Source organism: Carassius auratus, chromosome 27, assembly GCF_003368295.1.
Source record: "Carassius auratus strain Wakin chromosome 27, ASM336829v1, whole genome shotgun sequence".
Taxonomy (NCBI): domain Eukaryota; kingdom Metazoa; phylum Chordata; class Actinopteri; order Cypriniformes; family Cyprinidae; genus Carassius; species Carassius auratus.
The window spans coordinates 5,704,884-5,723,593 of NC_039269.1; the positions used below are offsets into that span (position 1 = coordinate 5,704,884).

The following is an 18,710-nucleotide window of genomic DNA, read 5'->3' on the forward strand; positions in this document are numbered from 1 at the left end:
ATCACCGTTTGAGCTCGTGCCCAGTTTCGTTTCTGCAGAAGTCCTGCCTCTCACAGAACTACAGTCCAACATCATTACAAACGTGTCACACACTCACAGCAAGGCGTTTAATACTGAACTGAGAAACCAAACTACACGACATGATCAACCAAGGTACTGTAACTAACCTATTACGAGCATTTAATCATTAAAGTATCATTCGTTTAGTTATTAAGATGATTATATTTATGTAAACAGATGCAGTTCTTGTATTTTGTACAAATTCAACATCTGTTTTTTTGTTTCGGAAAAGGCTTTGATGTATTTATTATGTTTATTTCAAGCTATTTTATGCTATGCATCTTTTACAGTAAACTAAATAAATGTCTCCAATAAACTGTCCGTTAGTCTGAGCACGACAGATCATCTAGAACACATTTAAAGCACGGTCTGGGTCTGAGTTTTAGTCTTGTCTTATGCATAAATAAGGCTTATTTTATTAAGATAGTTTCCTCAAGCAAGTGCATTATTATAACTCTCTTAAAGTCAATCAACATTGTCTGGGATGACTAGAGAAACTTAAAATCTAATGCTGTGTTCACACCAAACGCGAATAGAGCGGCAAATTCGCATCTACTGCGCCTAGTTTGCCGCGTAAACATTTTGGCCCCATTTACACTGCATGGTTCAAGTGACACAAATCCGATTTTTCCTCTCATGTGGCACAGATCGGATATGACCGGTGAACGTGTGACGCCGCCTTGACACTGGCAGTTGAAATCCGCTCCGTAATACGCAATACTCCCCCAGTGGACGTCATAGGCTACTACACCGCTGAAAGCTTCGGAAGCGAGTAGAACAAAAATAGCGGAGATATTAGAATGATTGATATTGTCTGTATCTGAATGTGCATGTCAGGTCAGCTAAATGTGATATAGTGGTATATAGGGCTGCAACAACCCTGCACTGGAGCGAGAGAGACCGATTGTGTCCGAGAGCGGGGGGCACAATATTTAATTATTTATTTTAATTGTAATAACTGCCCTTATAATGTTAGAAAATCATGAAAATAAAAAAATGACATGACAACTTATTGTTATAAAATCATTATTTATTTTATTAAAAGTTATGAATTCAGGTTTGTTTATCAGTACCATAGCAACGCCACTTCTGCTGGAATTGTCGGATAGGAACCGTCCGTAGACTTTCGCAAGAGTTAAATTTTTTGATGACCAACGGACACGATTGTTTTCGCACCGCAGTCGTTCGGACCCAGTTCGTAGCCATTCGCATGCGGTCTGCGAATCTCCATGAAATGAATGGCTTCCGGTCGTTTCGTAGCCCTATCGGAGCTGATTTCAACTGCCAGTGTGAAGTTTCCACTGTTTCCGACGAATGACGAGCGACAGACCGGAAGTCATTCATTTCCAATGGAAAGTAATGCGGGAGCTGCGTGGAGTTCCGATCACATGCGTATGCGGAAATTTCGGATCCGATTTGAGCCTCGGATACGTTCAAATATTTGATTCAAAATATTCAAATGTTCAACTTCTGTGACTAGACCGTATGCGAACGCCCGACCGGATGTGATGTATTCTGATCAAAATTATCGGTGCAAGGTCATAATTACCAATATTTTGTTAACATTAACATTATCCTTTAAACACTATTTCTGTAAAATGGTGGTTTATAATACTTATGGCAGAAATAATTATTTAATAATTATTAAACCATTATTTACGTTGATTAGCCCCATAAAACCTACTGTTTTTATTTAGGGGGTCACCTGATTTGTGACAATGCATTCATAAAGTAACTATGTTCATTAAAATTATTAATTTTACCATGGTGAATATGCCAAGGTAACGGTTGCTGCATGACCAGTTTGAAAGTTCTGGAGCTAGAGGGAGAAATGCCCGGGGAGCAGTTGGGGGTTCGATGCCTTGCTCAAGGGCACCTAAGTCGTGGTATTGAAGGTGGAGAGAGAGCTGTTCATCCACTCCCCCCACCCACAATTCCGTCCGACCCGAGACTAGAACTCACAACCCTTCGATTGGGAGTCCGACTCTCTAACCATTGGGCCACGACTTCCCCATGAATCGGATACGTGCATTTGCGTGTGCCATGTAAGCAGACAAATCGGATATTGCCCAGTAAATGCGAGTCGTACCAACTGAGATCACATGACCTATTATAGGCGCGAAATTCGCCCAGGCTGCAACAAGGGTGTGACGAGTGGGGCGGGGCCGAGAGACGTGGGAACGAGGAGTGAGGCCAGGTGTAGTGATTGGAGATGAGCTGCACCTGCGACCCACCACCGGCCGTGAAGGACGAGAGAGGTTTTTATTTATTTTTTTGTTTTGGTTTTTATTTATTTTTTTGTTTTGGTTTTTATTTATGCGCATCAGTCGTCCGTGAGGGGCTGGTGCGCTGTTTTGTGTTTATTTGGAATTATTAAAATGTTATTTTGAATGTCCGCCGGTTCCCGCCTCCTTCTTCCCGAAGTTATGGAGATTTTATCATTACAAAGGGCTCCTCTTTTTTCTCCACCGTACGAGACCAATGTTTTGCAGATTTTTTTGTTGACTTTTCGAAATATTGTGGAGAGCAAAACACTGTATAATTTTATTCGCATCTGCATCCATTGTATTTCGTGCTGTTTTACTTTCTTTTCCGGGTCAGAACGTCTACGTTTGGTAGTTTCAGCAGTGTATAGTGTAAATGCAAAAATCGGATACGGGACACTTTTAAAAGATGATGTAAGCGGGTCGTCAAAAAAATCGGATATAGTCAGAAAATCGGATTTGGGCATCAAGACCTGCAGTGTAAATGCAGCCTCTGAGATCATTCTTCATTCGCGCGTGAAATTCGCATCAGGGGGCGGTCACACTAGCCTTTGAACGTGCGAAATTATTTTGGACGCCGCTGGGAATATGGGCGGGAGCAAGATATAACGGTTTCCCTCTAGTTATCACAACATGGATTAATCTGTGCTTGTACTGTGTCTTTTGCAACGGCGTTGAATGCGACTTCACGTGATGTGAATTCGCAGGTCAGAGTTCACCAAACTTGAACTTTCAAACGCAGCGAAATGCAAAATTTTTCGCCTAAAGGTGCGGCAGGATTTAGCAGGAAAGCTGCGGATCGATAAACGTGTACGTGACTCAAAAGTTAAATGTGTATTTACAACACACTCTTCCAAGCGAGGTCCTTTTTATTCCTGAAATATGAACATGTGTGTGATACTTGTGTCATAAAGCTCCGGTTGACTGCTTACTGACAACATCAGTCGTTCCTCCATGTTGAATGAGTGACTCCTGAGCAAGCTCCTGATTAGTTAACGCGGTGTGAATTGATGCCAAAGCTCAAATTTTTCAATTCATGTGGCAAACACGAATTCGCGTCAAATACATAAATGCACAAAAGCACCATTCACGGCAGAAGCTCAATTTGCATCATTCGCGCGTCTAGTTCGTGCAAATGACGTGAATTTAGCTTCTGGCGCGATATGCGCATTACGTGTGAATGGTGCTTTTGTTCATTTATGTATTTGATGCGAATTCGCACCACGCTAAATGCCTCATTCGCGCCGCGAGATCTCCAGACACGCGTAAACGCACCTTTGCATTGACTTAACATTAAAATCATTCGCGCCAGATGCTCTATTCGCGTTTGGTGTGAACACAGCATAACTGTGATAAATGATTATCAATGTAATTTCTCTCAACAACAAACACTTTTTTTCCTCAGGAGCAGGTCACCGGAATCAGTGGTCCAATAGAAGCTCAAACGGGGGAAACAGAGACACCCAAAATGTTTGTTTTCCCTCTCAAACTCAGATTCCTCCAAACACGATGATACGAGGTTCACCTGGCAGCGATCCGCTCACAGTAAATCCAGCTCTGAATGAACTGAGACTGGTTCTGCTGGGAAAAACCGGTGCGGGGAAAAGTGCAACGGGAAACAGCATCCTGGGAAACAGATGCTTTAATGATGAACTGAGCATGGGTTCAGTCACGAAAGAGTGCAAGAGAGCGTGCGGAACGGTGGAAGGACGAAATCTCGTTCTTGTGGACACACCTGGGTTTTTTGACACGGACTTAACAGAAGAACAATTAAAACAAGAAGCAATTCATTGCCTGGCCATGAGTTCTCCTGGTCCTCATGCGTTTCTGCTCGTTATTCCAATAGAGCGATATACAGAGGAGCAGCAGCGCACCGTAGACATGATTCTGGAGATGTTTTGTGAGGACATCAGCAATTACAGCATCCTGATATTCTCACACGCCGACAGACTCAGAGGAGAATCCATCGAAAGCTTCGTTTTGAAACAAAATCGAAAAGTTCAAGACCTCGTGAAGAGATTTGGGAGGCGTTTCGTGGCCTTTGACAACACAAACCTTACAAACCCAAAACAAGTGAGTCGACTCCTGCAGAAAGTAGATGAGCTGTTGGTCATGAATGAGAATCGTCCCTTCACTAATGAAGTTACAGAAGTAATGCAAAAAGCCCAGAAGATAATAGAAGATAGAATACAAGCAGAAAAGGCTGAAAGAACGAAGAAAGTAAAGCAGGAGGTCAGAAAACTGGCTGATGCTCGTTGGCGTGAGTTTTTATCTTACATTACAGAAGAGAGGCAAGAAACGGAACGAAGAAGGAAACGCATTCAACGCAGGATTGATCAGATGGAGGCAGATATAAAGAAGGAACAACAGAATGTGCAACCGATTCCAGAAAGACTGAGACGGTTCATAGAGTCTCTGCTGACGGAGATGGAGAACATGGAACGACTGGAGGAAAGATGGATGGAGGAGGAGAGAGAGAGAAAGGAAAGAGAAGAGCGGGAACAGAACAACCTGGAGATCTGGATCCAAGAAGAGGAGCAGAGGAGAATGAGTGAAGGAGGACATAATAATCTTCTTACTCCAGATTATAATAAAATGCTGTTTATGCTGACCATGTTTATGTTGGGGATTGGGGCTTCATTTGCACCCGCTCTCTTACTGTTCCTGTTCCCTGCAGCTCCAGTGGTGGAAACTGGATTTGCAGCAGGGTTATTAACCAACTTGTTGGCTGCAGAAGGATGGAGTTTCGTTTGGGTGGTTACTGGAGTCGCCAAAGCTGTGGTTCTGACCCGCTGCTCCATCCAGTGAAATCAAGATATAGGCCAACCGCGAATAAGTGAAGAGCGAAAAACATTAAGCTTTAAAAACAAGACACGAGAGTATCACATAATGGTCCTATGAAGCGACGGTATATTCCTAAGTGTTATATATTCATCACAACATTACTAATGTTTAATATGAAGGAAAAAAATCTGAAGAAGAATAAAAATAAATAATTAACAAACAAAAAAAACATGCTCATTAAGTCATTAAACGGTTTCAAACTTTTGGTTCTGTTAAAAGTTAATGGAAAAATTTATTGTATAATTTTGCAAACAAGAATGTTATGTTTAAAATTTAACATTTAATGTTCTCTGAACATTCTAACAGGAAACATTTACAAATTGTTACATGTGACCTGTGCATGTCTGATTTTCTGATATAATTATTTTTCACTATTGTCTGTTTCAGTCATTTCTAGTTTATTATATAACTATCTATTCCTTGATTTTTGTAATGTACACTTTTCCTTTATGTTTAGACAATTGCATTCACTACAGTATTGAACTATAAGAGATGCAGATCAAAACGTGTTTAGAGTCTTTGGACTTTGGACTGAGTTTTCTTATTGTGCTTTTGTTATTCATTTGTTTGATATAACTGAGTTACTTTAATTGTGTTACTTTTTATTTTGCTTATTTTTATTCATCTAAATAAAGTGAAATAATATCAATGCTATGTGTTTGTCATCTCTGGACATTATTGACACACACGCATGGTAGTAACGCAGTGTCACCGGCGGGTGTCGCTGTGGAGCGGTGGCAGCAGCGAGTTTCGCGCCGAACGACAGAGATCAGAATCAGAATCAGAAAGAGCTTTATTGCCAAGTATGCTTACGCATACAAGGAATTTGTTTTAGTGACATAAGCTTCCAGTACACAGAGACAACAACACACAGACAAAAAAAAAACAAAAACAAAAAAGGTTTACAAATTGGCAAATAAATACGTGTATAAACAATTGTGCTATAAATGATAATGGAATAGGATTGAGTGAGATGCAGGAATGTTCTAGGATGGAGGGTTAACAAATAAATATAAGGATATTGCACGTTTATAAGCATAAGTAGAGAACATTTAACTGTTCATGAGGTAGATTGCCTGGGGGAAGAAACTGTTCTTGTGCCTTGCTGTTCTGGTATTTACGGCTCTGAGGCGCCGGCCAGATGGCAAAAGTTCAAAGATGGGGTGACTTGGATGTGAGGGGTCCAGAGTGATTTTCTGAGCCCTTTTCCTCACTCTGGATATATACAGTTCTTGAAGGGTGGGCAGGGGAGCACCAATAATCCTTTCAGCAGTCCGAACAGTTCTCTGTAGTCTTCTGACGTCTGATTTTGTTGCTGAACCAAACCAGACAGTTATTGAAGTACACAGTACAGACTCAATGACGGCTGAGTAGAACTGTTTCAGCAGCTCCTGTGGCAAGTTAAACTTCCTCAGCTGGCGAAGGAAGTACAACCTTTGCTGGGCTTTTTTAACAATGGAGTCAATGTGATTGTCCCACTTCAGGTCCTGAGAGATGGTGGTGCCCAGGAATCTGAATGACTCCACTGCAGTCACAGTGCTGTTCATGATGGTGAGTGGGGAAAGTGCAGGGGGGTTTCTCCTAAAGTCCACGATCATCTCCACTGTTTTGAGCGTGTTCAGCTCCAGGTTGTTAAGACTGCACCAGACAGCCAGCTGCTCAACCTCTTGTCTGTAAGCAGACTCATCACCGTCCTGGATTAGGCCGATGACTGTAGTGTCATCTGCAAACTTCAGGAGCTTGACAGAGGGGTCTTTAGAGGTGCAGTCGTTGGTGAACAGGGATAAAAGCAGAGGGGAGAGAACACATCCCTGAGGGGCACCAGTGTTGGTGGAGCAGCTGTTTGACATGAATTTCCCCAGTCTCACTAACTGTTGTCTATCTGTCAGAAAGCTGGTGATCCACTGACAGATAGAGTTAGGAACAGAGAGCTGGGTCAGTTTGGTCTGAAGGGCTGTTGGGATGATGGTGTTGAAAGCCAAACTAAAGTCCACAAATAGGATCCTCACATAAGTCCCTGTTTTGTCCAGATGTTGCAGGATGAAGTGCAATCCCATGTTGATTGCATCATCCACGGACCTGTTTGCTCGGTAAGCAAACTGCAGGGGGTCCAGTAAGGGTCCAGTGATGTCCTTCAGATAACCCAGGACCAGTTTTTCAAACGACTTCATGACGACAGACGTTAGAGCCACAGGTCGTTAAGTTCTGCTATCTTGGGTTTCTTTGGAATGGGGATGATGGTGGAGCGTTTGAAGCAGTCGTTGGAAGTAAACTGGTCTTCCAAATTTTTTGCGTAGGTCTTTTTAGCCGCTCTAATCTCTTTGTTCAGTGTGTTCCTGGCCTGATTGTACAAGACCCTGTCCCCATTTCGGTAGGCATCCTCTTTGGCCTGACGAAGATGTCTGAGTTTTACTGTAAACCATGGCTTATCATTGTTGAATGTTAAATAAGTCCTGGTAGGAATGCATATATCCTCACAGAAACTGATATATGATGTTACGGTCTCTGTAAGTTCATCCAGATCGGTGGCAGCAGCTTCAAAAACACTCCAATCAGTGAGGTCAAAACAAGATTGTAAATCCTGCTCTGTTTCGCTGGTCCATCTCTTCACAGTCCTTACTACAGGTTTAGCAGATTTAAGTTTCTGCTTGTAGGACGGTATAAGATGAATCAGACAGTGATCAGAACGTCCCAAAGCTGCTCATGGAACAGAGTGATATGCGTCCTTTATTGTGGTGTAGCAGTGATCCAATATATTACTGTCTCTTGTGGGACATGTAACATGCTGTCTGTATTTTGGCAGTTCACGGGAGAGATTGGCTTGGTTAAAGTCCCCAAGAATGATTAAAACAGAGTCCAGGTGTTGTTGTTCTGTGTCTGTGATCTGATCAGCGAGTTTCTGTAAAGCTGAGCCCACATGCGCTTGAGGATGGATGTAAACACTAACCAGAATGAACGAGTGAAACTCCCGCGGCGAATAGAACGGCTTGCAGTTGACAAACTGCATTTCTAAATCAGGACAGCACATCTTCTTTAACACAGTTGCATCTCTACACCACCGTTCATTGATGTAAAAGCATGTCCCACCGCCGCGCGATTTCCCCGTTGATTCTGATTCGCGATCCGCTCTGAACAGCTGAAAGTCCGGCAGATGGAGCGCGCTGTCCGGTATGGCGTCATTCAGCCAGGTTTCCGTGAAACACAGAGCAGCAGAGTGAGAGAAATCCTTATTTGTCCGAGAGAGCAGAAGGAGTTCGTCTGTTTTGTTGGGTAGAGAGCGGAGATTTGCCAGATGGATGCTAGGCAACGGCGTTCGAAATCCGCGCTTCCTGAGTCTGACGAGCGCTCCCGCTCGCTTCCCCCGTCTGCGCGTCCTGAAGCGCTTGATCAGCGCCGCTGCTCCTCCGATAAAAACGTTCACTAAAACATCTGAATAATTTAAATCTGGTAAAAGATCTTGTGGTGTGTTCTGCCGAATGTTCAGCAGTTCATCCCTGGTGAAACTGATCGTGTTTGTTAAACAAAAAACAGGAAAAACAAACAAAAACAGCACAAACACTGGAGAGCCAAGCACTGAAGCAGCCATGTGCGGCGCCATCGAGTCTATATATCCAAAATATAAATATATATTATATATTATATATTATAAATATAAAATATAAATCCAAACCGGAAGTAAACAAGCGATGCTTCAGCTTCATACCGCTGATCTGTGAATAAGGAAGATGGGATATTTAATATCAATAAACTGCGTTAAACTTCTGATCACCGCTTTATTATACACATGTGAGTATAAATATGACTGTTTAATGTTAATCGTGTGTTTGTGCTGTCACGAGTTTATGAATATTACTGTATTGCTCAGGCCTGGAATAATAATATATTCCACTATAAATGTAAACATGTCTTATTATTAATTATTATTAATAATTCATTCACATTTAATTACCAGCAACATAATTCCCTAATATTTATTATGTGTGTATTTTGGAAAAAAAAAAATTGAAAAAAGAGCAATTGTATTTGCTTTGTCACTTCAGGAAAGTCAGCCTTTAAAAAAAGATTTAACGTAAATATAAAAGGTTTAACTGAACTGGTTTTGTTATTTTTACATGACAATGAAACTTTTAAAGGCATATTTTATCTAAGTGAGCTAGAACAATGGAGCCAGGGAGGAGAGCACAGGGACCCAGGCCACTGCCATAACTGTGACACACTATAGAGCTGACGGAGGGAGGAGCCATGGTGGAGGAAGGGCTGACCAATGGCAGTGGAGCAGGTGGTGGAGGAGGCCGATGTGGAGATGGAGAGCTGATGAGCCAGGGTGACGAGGAGAGTCCTGAGGGCTGAGTGGAACTGATAGCCTCAGCGACCGATGCGGAGGTGGGAATCTGTAAGGCTGCGGTGGAGCCAGATTGACAGAGGGCCGAGGAGCCTGACGGAGCCGGAGGGATGAGGTAAGTTGTAAGTTGCGACCTATGCTCTCATTCAAGGTTAGATTATTGTAATGCTTTAATGGGTGGTTGTTCTGCTGTGAAGTAGTGTGTTTAGGGAAAACACAAGGAGAGGGTAAGATCCAATAGCAAGGTATGTTTAATTAACAAAAAGGGTAAATACAAAATAAACAGTCCAGGAAGACAAACAAAACAAACAAAAGAGGGAACCGGATGAAACGGAATGGAACTCGTAGGAACGAGAAGGTAAGGGTAAGTCTCGGGAGACGAGAACATAGTACACAGACGGTAAGGACTCCATACAAACAACAGAGAAGGACAGCTATATATAAGGAGACTAATGACAAAGGATTGTCAGCACCTGTGCGATTTAATTGGAGTGCAATTACTGTGAAGACAAGACCAGACTAGAGGAATTAAAGTGCCTATATGTTGAAGTGCCTAAGGAGAAGTGAGCTCACTAGGGAACACCCAGGAAAACAGAGACTGGCAGCGTGACATATGCATGCTCAATAAACAAACCCCAGCTGATCTAAAATTCAGCAGTTCTTACTAGAACCATGAAGTATGACCGTATTAGCCCCATTCTGTCAACACTGCAATGGCTCCCTATTAAACACTTTATACATTATAAAATCTTTCTAATTACTTATAAAGACCTGAATGATTTAGCACCTCAGTATTTGAATGAGCTCTTGTTGCATTATAATCCTCCACATCCTGTCATGATCCAGTCATGATCTTGTTTCTTTCTCTGTCTCCCTCTGCTGGTAACTCTTCTCCTTTTTAAGAACGGTAAGCCGGATGCGTTGTCCCGGCTTTTCAATTCCTCAACCACCCGCACCCCCGGGAGGAGATTTTTCCTCCCGGTCGGGTGGTGGGTACTACGGTTTGGGGAATCGAGAGACAGGATAAGCACGCTCTCTCTCGCGTCACCACTCCCCATAAGTGCCCTAGGGGCAGCCTCTCTGTCCCGTTTCCCACACGCCTAGCTGTGCTTCAGTGGGCTAATTCCTCTAAATTAGCTGCTCATCCTGGTGTTCGGGGTACTATCGCTTTTATCCGCCAGCATTTCTGGTGGCCAACCTTAGACCGTGAGAAGCGTCGTTTTATCGCCACCTGCTCTATTTGTGCCCAGACCCATGCAATTCCCCACCTGCTGGTCTCCTGCGGCCGCTACCTGTCCCCTCTCGCCCGTGGTCCCATATAGCCCTCGATTTTATGACCGTTCTTCCGCCCTCGGCCGGTAATATGGTCATCCTGACTGTGGTCGAACGCTTTTCTAAATCGCCCAGATTATGGTTGATAATGTGTTCAAGTTTCACGGGTTGCCCACCGACGTCATGTCCGATAGGGGTCCGCAATTCGCCTCGCAGTTTTGGAGAGAGTTTTGCCACCTCATAGGTGCCACTGCTAGCCTTTCCTCGGGTTTTCACCCCCAGACTAACGGTCAGGCCAAACGAGCCACTCAGATTGTAGCCTTTCGCAATCCCACGTCTTGGGCCGAACAGCTCCCCTGGGCCGAGTATGCTCATAACTCTCTCCCATCCTCTGCCTCAGGTCTTTCACCCTTCCAGTGTTGCCTCGGTTATCAACCTTCTTTATTTTCGTCTCAGGAGACCGATTCTAACTGTCCGTCCTTTCAAACCTTTATTAGTCGCTGCAAGCGAACCTGGAGGAGGGTTAGATCTGCCCTATGTCGCTCGAGAGGATGCATGTGTGTCGCTGCTAATAGATCGCGTGTCAAGAGCCCTCGTTATGTTTCTGGTCAGAGAGTATGGCTATCTACTTCCAATTTACCTCTCCAATCTGATTCTCGTAAACTGGCTCCCCGCTTTATCGGACCATTCCACATCGTCAAGATCATTAATCCTGTCGCCGTCAAACTTCGTTTGCCACATAGTCTTTGTCGTGTTCACCCGGTGTTTCACGTTTCTTGCATTAAACCAGTCTCCCGCTCACCCCCTCCCGTGTCTTTTTCTGCCGTTCGTATCGAAGGCTCCCCGGTCTACACTGTCCATAAGATCATGGACATGCGCCGCCGGGGGTGTGGGCACCAATATTTGTGGTATGGTCCTGAGGAGAGAAGCTGGGTTTCTCCCAAGGACATCCTAGACCCCTCGCTCATTGATGATTTCCTCCGGTCTCGCCAGATTCCCCCGCTGGAGCGCCAGGAGGCGCTCTTTGAGGGGAGGGTACTGTCATGATCCAGTCATGATCTTGTTTCTTTCTCTGTCTCCCTCTGCTGGTAACTCTTCTCCTTCTTCCCTTCACTCTCCGTTTCTTTACTACAGCTGTCTCCACTCCCATTAGGATAATTTCCCTCCACCTGTTTCTCATCCTGTCTCATTATCTTGGTTACTTCTCCCCTCTCTTTCTCCTGTCTCATTGTCAGATTGTTGTCACCTATGAGTATCGATCATTGGTGTCTGCACATTAGTTTTGTCCTGTCCTGTCATGTCGGGGTTTGGTTAGTAGTTCACTTCCACTGCTGGGATTACTCTGTGCTCACCATTTGCACCCACAGAACCTTACCTGCTGAAAGTTGCTTCGGCCTCCCCGCTCTGCGAGCACCGACCGCCGGCTCCTTCGTGAGTCCCGAGAGCCTCCGCCTCACCAGTCTGCTGGTCACCCCTGCCACAGAGGTCGTCTAAGTTTATTTGTGCTACCCAGTCTACGGGTCATCTTCTGTTAGTCTATTTCTCCTACGCCTTTGTTGGAATACCTGTGGCCAGACTTTGTTTCGTTAAAGGACAATTATCATTGCACTCGCATTTGAGCCCTCCCTTCTCTCTCCATTACCATCACACATCCACTGTGTTCTCAAATCTCTGGCCATTTGATAATACCTAGAATATAGAAATCAACTGCGGGTGGCAGATCCCGAACCACATTAGTTCCCAAAAACTTCTATTGCCTATGTTCTGTTCCCAGCGTTTCTGTCTGTTTCCTGCTCCTGTTTGCTTTGTGCCTTGTTTGTCCTCATATTAACCCGTTTGTTGCCATAGCTACCCTTTTAGTTTCCGCGACAACCAATCACCTTCACCTGTCCCTTGTAAGCCCATGGTTTTCCTGTGTTTTTCCATGTTTTTTGTCTTGTGTTGTGTTTGGTGAAACCTCTTTCTTGTTTCTGAAACACTCAAGCCCCATATATATACATTCCATATACTCCAATGGATGAGTTTGATAATTATGCAGAACCATCGAGTAGACTCATTCTGTTTCAAAATACCCTTCACGCCTGTGCTATTGTCCACATACTGTCCACATGGTAAAAAAAAAATAGGGCTGAAACAGACAGTGTGAACAGACATCATTGGACTCTTCTTATTTATTTACTTGTATTCTTTGAGTGTTTGTCTGAGACTGGAATATATTAGACTTTTATTATCAGGGTTCCCAATTATTAGTCTAGGAGAATCACGTTTCCAAGTCAAGTTCTTTGCTTTTACTTTAATAACAGTCAGGTGTGTTGAAACTAAACTCAGCAGGAATGAGGAAGCTGCTTCACAGACTCACACACAAACCTGTTTTACACACGTCACTCAAACACAGAACCAGGAAACAGAATCACGTGACTTCAGGGAAAGAGAAACTGAAGTGTAGTTGAGCTGTTGTGTGTTTGTGTCTCTGTGTTCATGCAGTAAAATGGCAGAAGCCAGAGTTTCTCAGGATGAGTTCTTGTGTCCAGTGTGTCTGGATCTCCTGAAGGATCCAGTGACCGTTCCCTGTGGACACAGTTACTGTAAGATCTGTATTACAGACTGCTGGGATCAGGAGGATCAGAAGAGAGTCTACAGCTGTCCTCAGTGCAGACAGACCTTCAGTCCAAGACCTGCTTTAGCTAGAAACACCATGCTGGCTGAAGTGGTGGAGAAACTGAAGAAGACCAGACTCTCTGCTGACTGTGAGGCTGGAGCTGGAGATGTGCAGTGTGACGTCTGTACTGGAAGAAAATACAGAGCCGTCAAGTCCTGTCTGGTGTGTCTGGAGTCTTACTGTCAGAATCACCTCGAACAACACGAGAGTTGGTTTAGAGGAAAGAGACACAAAGTGACTGAAGTCACTGGACGACTGCAGGAGATGATCTGCCAGAAACATGAGAAGATCCTCGAGGTTTTCTGTCGCACTGATCAGAAGTGTATATGTCTGCTGTGTACGATTATTGAACATAAAAACCATGACATTGTTCCAGCTGCAGACCAGAGGACAGAGACACAGGTATTCAGTAGTCTTTTTATTTTCTGTGTAGATCCACAGCTTAATTACACAGAAACACAGTCAGTGTGAAGCTCTATGTCTGTGTCAGTTTCACCTTTATAATACTTACACACGCAGCATGAAACAAGCCTTAATCTTCATGTTAATTAATGTATGATTAATGTATCATAACAGATCTTCACTTCTGGAGTTTGAACCTACAGCCATTGTTTATCATCTGTTCATGATGATTTAGAGCCAGTAGTTTTCTGTGAGATTGACGATCATCTGTTTGTCCTGCAGAAGCAGCTGAAGGAGACTCAGAAGACGCTCCAGCAGAGAATCCAGCAGAGAGAGAAAGATCTCCAGCAGCTGAGAGAGACTGTGGAGTCTCATAAGGTGAGTCTGGAGAAGAAGAGAAGTTTGTCTCCGTCTCAGTTCAGACTCACTGAAGCTGAATCACTGTGTGTCCTAACAGCGCTCTGCACAGACAGCAGTGGAGGACAGTGAGAGGATCTTTACTGAGCTCATCCGCTCCATTGAGAGAAGCCGCTCTGAGCTGATACGACTGATCAGAGATCAGGAAAAGACTGCAGTGAGTCGAGCTGAAGAACGACTGGAGCGACTGGAGCAGGAGATCAATGATCTGAGGAGGAGAGACGCTGAGCTGGAGCAGCTTTCACACACACAGGATCACATCCAGTTCCTGCAGGTAACACACATCTAGAAGAACAGGATCATAGTGGACTTGAGCAGATCCTGCTGTGACAGAGACTCACAGAGAAACAGTTCATGAGTGTCTTATTATATAATCATCAGTCAGACTCTCATCTGATCTTCTTCTTCTGAAAGAGACGCTGCTTACAAACAGCTTTCAGCTCTGGAAATCTCTTAGGAATCATTCCTCTCAGCTCTTTCTTCTGGAAGATGTATTTAGCTGCTAAACACCACTAGAACCACCAACAGTTCAAAACTTCACTAACATTTCAGCTTTTTACCTCATTTTTCCTTCTGATTTACTACATAATGGACCAGGTGAACTTCAAACTTGATCAAATAGATTTTTATTGATTTTATTAGACTATATTAATACACTGAAGGAGAGAGAAACACAAGAACTACAAATGACTTCAGCCACAGCCTTAGATGAAATCAACTGAATAAAAGAATACATAAAATCTCTCAAGATCTGATTAAACAACTACTAAAACAGCTTAACCAGATTCACATTACTAACCAGACTGACTTTATTTCTGTCAGATGTCTACAGAAGAACTTATGGAGAGTTAAATAGGTTTAGGTGTTTTTTTCACTACCATGATGGAGATCAGTGTTTACTTTAGTTGGGCTCTTGAACGTGACTTTTCAACAACTAAGGGTTTTTTTTTTCATGCTGTAACAATGCGCCTTTGGAACCTGTTATAGCAAAACAAAAGTACACAGAAGAAAAAAAATCTGATATTGTTGTTTATAGATTGACAAGGACAAACACTATTACTTCTGATCTAATCCCGTGTCTCTTCTCTTATTGAATATTGATACTACAGCATGAGAAGGAACACTGCTGAGCCATAAGTTATGAAAGACTGTTAAGAAAATTTCACTCATAATAAAAAAAAAAAAACCTTTGCTGAACTAAAGACAGAAAAATCAAGAATCAGTGTATGAATCACAACAATGGTGACAATCCACAAAATAAATGAACAGATCAGTTCTGAACATCACAAAACATGCTACTAAAACTTAAGACAAATGCAAAATTATAAGCACATAAGAATTCAAGAAAATAAGTGGACAATTCAGGGGCATAATTTATTCATGCCGCAATGCATGCTGGGAGTCATGGATGAGTTTTATCCTGTGCTGGTACCCAGCATGCATTGCATCATGAACCTTTTGATTGTCACCATTGTTGAGATTCATATGCTGATTGTTGATGTCTCTCTTTCAGTGTTGTGAGGACTGCTGCCCGAAATACTTTTTAACTGAAACTAGTCGTTAAATCCATAAATACTGGTTATCACACTACTTTTCAGTCTTACAAAATTGAAGTGTCATTCACTCAAATATTTCAACACCAAATTAATATTTGATTATTATAGCAACACTTTAAGTCAGTCTAGTAGATCATGCCTATTAGAAACAACCATAATCACTTGACTATCAAAATTAATACTGCTGTAACAGATGCATCATAAAGATACAAATACAGCAATAAAACAAAATTTAAAGTGCAAAAGTCAATGGTCAGGAGCCCAACTAAAGCAAACACTGATCTCCACAATGGTGATGTCAAACGAAACAGTAACATTATCATCTAAATCTCTGTAATTCTCAATAAGATCTTTTGATCTCTGTTCTCTGATCTGACAGAAATAAAGTCAGTCTGGTTAGTAATGAGTGAAGTTGGTAAATCTTCAGTTGATTTCATCTAAGGCTGTGGCTGAAGTCAGTTGTAGTTCTTGTGTGTGTCTTGTTTCTCTTTTCTTCAGTGATTCTACTCGTTAACAGCAGCTGTTGATCAGTGTCTGAATTCACTCATTAATTTTCATTCTCTCTGTCAGGTGGATTATATTAGTAAACTCATGTAGGGAATAGTGAATGAGGGTGTAGTGTGTGATTTGAAACACAGCCGCTGAGTGTCGACTTTGAACGTTGTTAATTTACGATATATAGCAGCAGACTACCTTCTCAAAAATTATGAATATTACCCAGAATGCACTGTTTTAATGAAAAACAGTATGTTCCTGTTGGAATTTGGCCATTTTTTTTTACAGCGATTTTTAACAGTGTATAAACAGATTGAATTGTGTTCCCTTATAGTAATCAAATTGACCCCTGTACACTTGTTGAACACTTACCACTTAAACTAACCCATATCACCAAACCTGTCCCTAACCAACAGCAGTATGTTGCGGCTGTGATCTAAAGTGTTTCTGTGTTTTCTGTAGAGTTTCCAGTCTCTCTCAGCTCCTCCTGAATCTACAGACGTAAATGATGATCTCTTCAGTTCTCTCTTCTCTTCTGATGATCTGAGAGAATCTGTCCATCAGCTGAGAGACAAACTGGAGGATTTCTGTAAAGAGCAGCTCCAGAAGATCTCAGACAGAGGTAAAGTCCTGGAGATTCATCTGCTCTCAGAAACCAGTCCATCATCATCTCATATCATGGAGAACATCATATTAGAAATGTGTTAGGAATAGATACAGGATCATGAGAATCACTCTGTTCATGTCTGTTGATTTCCACAGTCCCATTCACCAGCATTGATCTCTGGACCAGGAAGGACTTCCTACAATGTAAGTCAGTAAGAAAACCAGCAGAAAACTCATGAGTGTGTTCATGTTCCTCCTGTAGAAGGAGAAAGAAGAGTTTATAACTGATGATGTAGATGATGATGTGCACAGATACTGAGACACTGATGATACACTGAACATGAAGAGATCAAACAGATTCATAATTCCTGATTCTGATGTGTTTTATCTCCATCAGATTCCCATCAGTTCACTCTGGATCTGAACACAGCACATAAACGCCTCCGTCTGTCTGAGAACAACAGAGTGATTACATTCACTAAAACAGATCAGTCGTATCCTGATCATCCAGACAGATTTAATGCGTGGCAGCAGGTGTTGTGTAGAGAGAGTGTGTGTGGACGCTGTTACTGGGAGATTGAGTGGAGTGGAGATGATGGTGTGTATATATCAGTGTCATATAAGAGCATCAGCAGGAAGGGAGGGGGTAATGAGTGTGGGTTTGGATTTAATGATCAGTCCTGGAGTTTGATCTGTTCTCCCTCCAGATACTCATTCAGACACAATAACATAGAGACTGATCTCCCTGTAGAGTCCATCATCAGGAGAATAGGAGTGTTTGTGGATCACGGAGCAGGAACTCTGTCCTTCTACAGCGTCTCTGACACAATGAGCCTCATCCACACAGTCCAGACCACATTCACTCAGACGCTCTATCCTGGGTTTTGGGTTTATTACGGATCATCAGTGAAACTGTGTTGATGAATCAGAATAGATTTTTATTTTATTTTATTGAGGATATACATATTATAGAATTTTCAATCAGCAGTATATAAGAGGCTCAAGAATTTTTGTATAAATGTACATACATAAAGCAGAACACTACATAAAAAAAGGACATACAGTGCAAAAGTTGAATACAATTTTGTAGCAAGAAGTACAATAAAAGTTTATATACATAAAATGAAAGAAAATAAGTGTTTATACAGATACTGACTGTAAGAAGTCTATGAAGGGTTGCCAAATATTATAAAAACCTGAGAGATTGTCCTTCAACAAATATCTAATTCTTTCCAAATGTAAAGTGATGGATAAAACTCGAAGCCACATTTTGTCAGTGGGTATCGCTGGTCCTTTCCATGACATCAGAAGTAACTTTTTTGCATTGATAAGAGAGTAGGAAATGAACCGTTGCTGGGCTGAAGTCAATTTTCTAAATAACTCTGATGTGCCGAGGATAATCAGCAATGGTTCCGGTGACAATGTAATTAAAAAAATTCTTGACAGTACATTAAACACATCAGACCAATGACTGGCGACCTTCAGACAAGAAAAAAAAGCATGAAAGAGTGTTGCATTGAGGGACTGACATTTATCACAGTTTGATAAAACGTTCGGAAAAATGTTGTGGATCTTTACTTTGAAAAGTGAAGCCTATGAATAATTTTGAACTGTATAAGACGATGTCTCGTATTATTGGAGCATATTCTTCCCAGATGTCATCAGGAATATGGGTACCCATGTCCTTCTCCCAACTATCTTTATATTTATCGGATTCTGAATGTCCTTTGTCTTGTCCAGTGGCAATGGTGAAAGTTCTAGCGCTGCAGGTAAATATGGATCAGTCTTCCACT

At 42.3% G+C, this 18,710-nt stretch overlaps 2 protein-coding genes across 2 annotated transcripts; both read left to right on the forward strand.

Annotated features, from left to right (window-relative positions):
- LOC113045197 (GTPase IMAP family member 4-like) lies at positions 1-5,317 on the forward strand. The gene is made up of 2 exons (XM_026205411.1): positions 1-153; positions 3,730-5,317. Exons 1-2 carry the CDS (start codon positions 141-143, stop codon positions 5,130-5,132), a joined length of 1,416 nt encoding a protein of 471 aa, XP_026061196.1. The 5' UTR covers positions 1-140; the 3' UTR covers positions 5,133-5,317.
- A 7,873-nt stretch (positions 5,318-13,190) lies between these two features.
- On the forward strand, positions 13,191-18,472 carry LOC113045193 (tripartite motif-containing protein 16-like). Its single transcript, XM_026205407.1, has 6 exons — positions 13,191-13,843; positions 14,126-14,221; positions 14,301-14,534; positions 16,774-16,933; positions 17,074-17,121; positions 17,315-18,472. The coding sequence occupies exons 1-6, from the start codon at positions 13,271-13,273 to the stop codon at positions 17,836-17,838; spliced, it is 1,635 nt and encodes a 544-aa protein (XP_026061192.1). The 5' UTR covers positions 13,191-13,270; the 3' UTR covers positions 17,839-18,472.
- Positions 18,473-18,710: the final 238 nt, after the last annotated feature.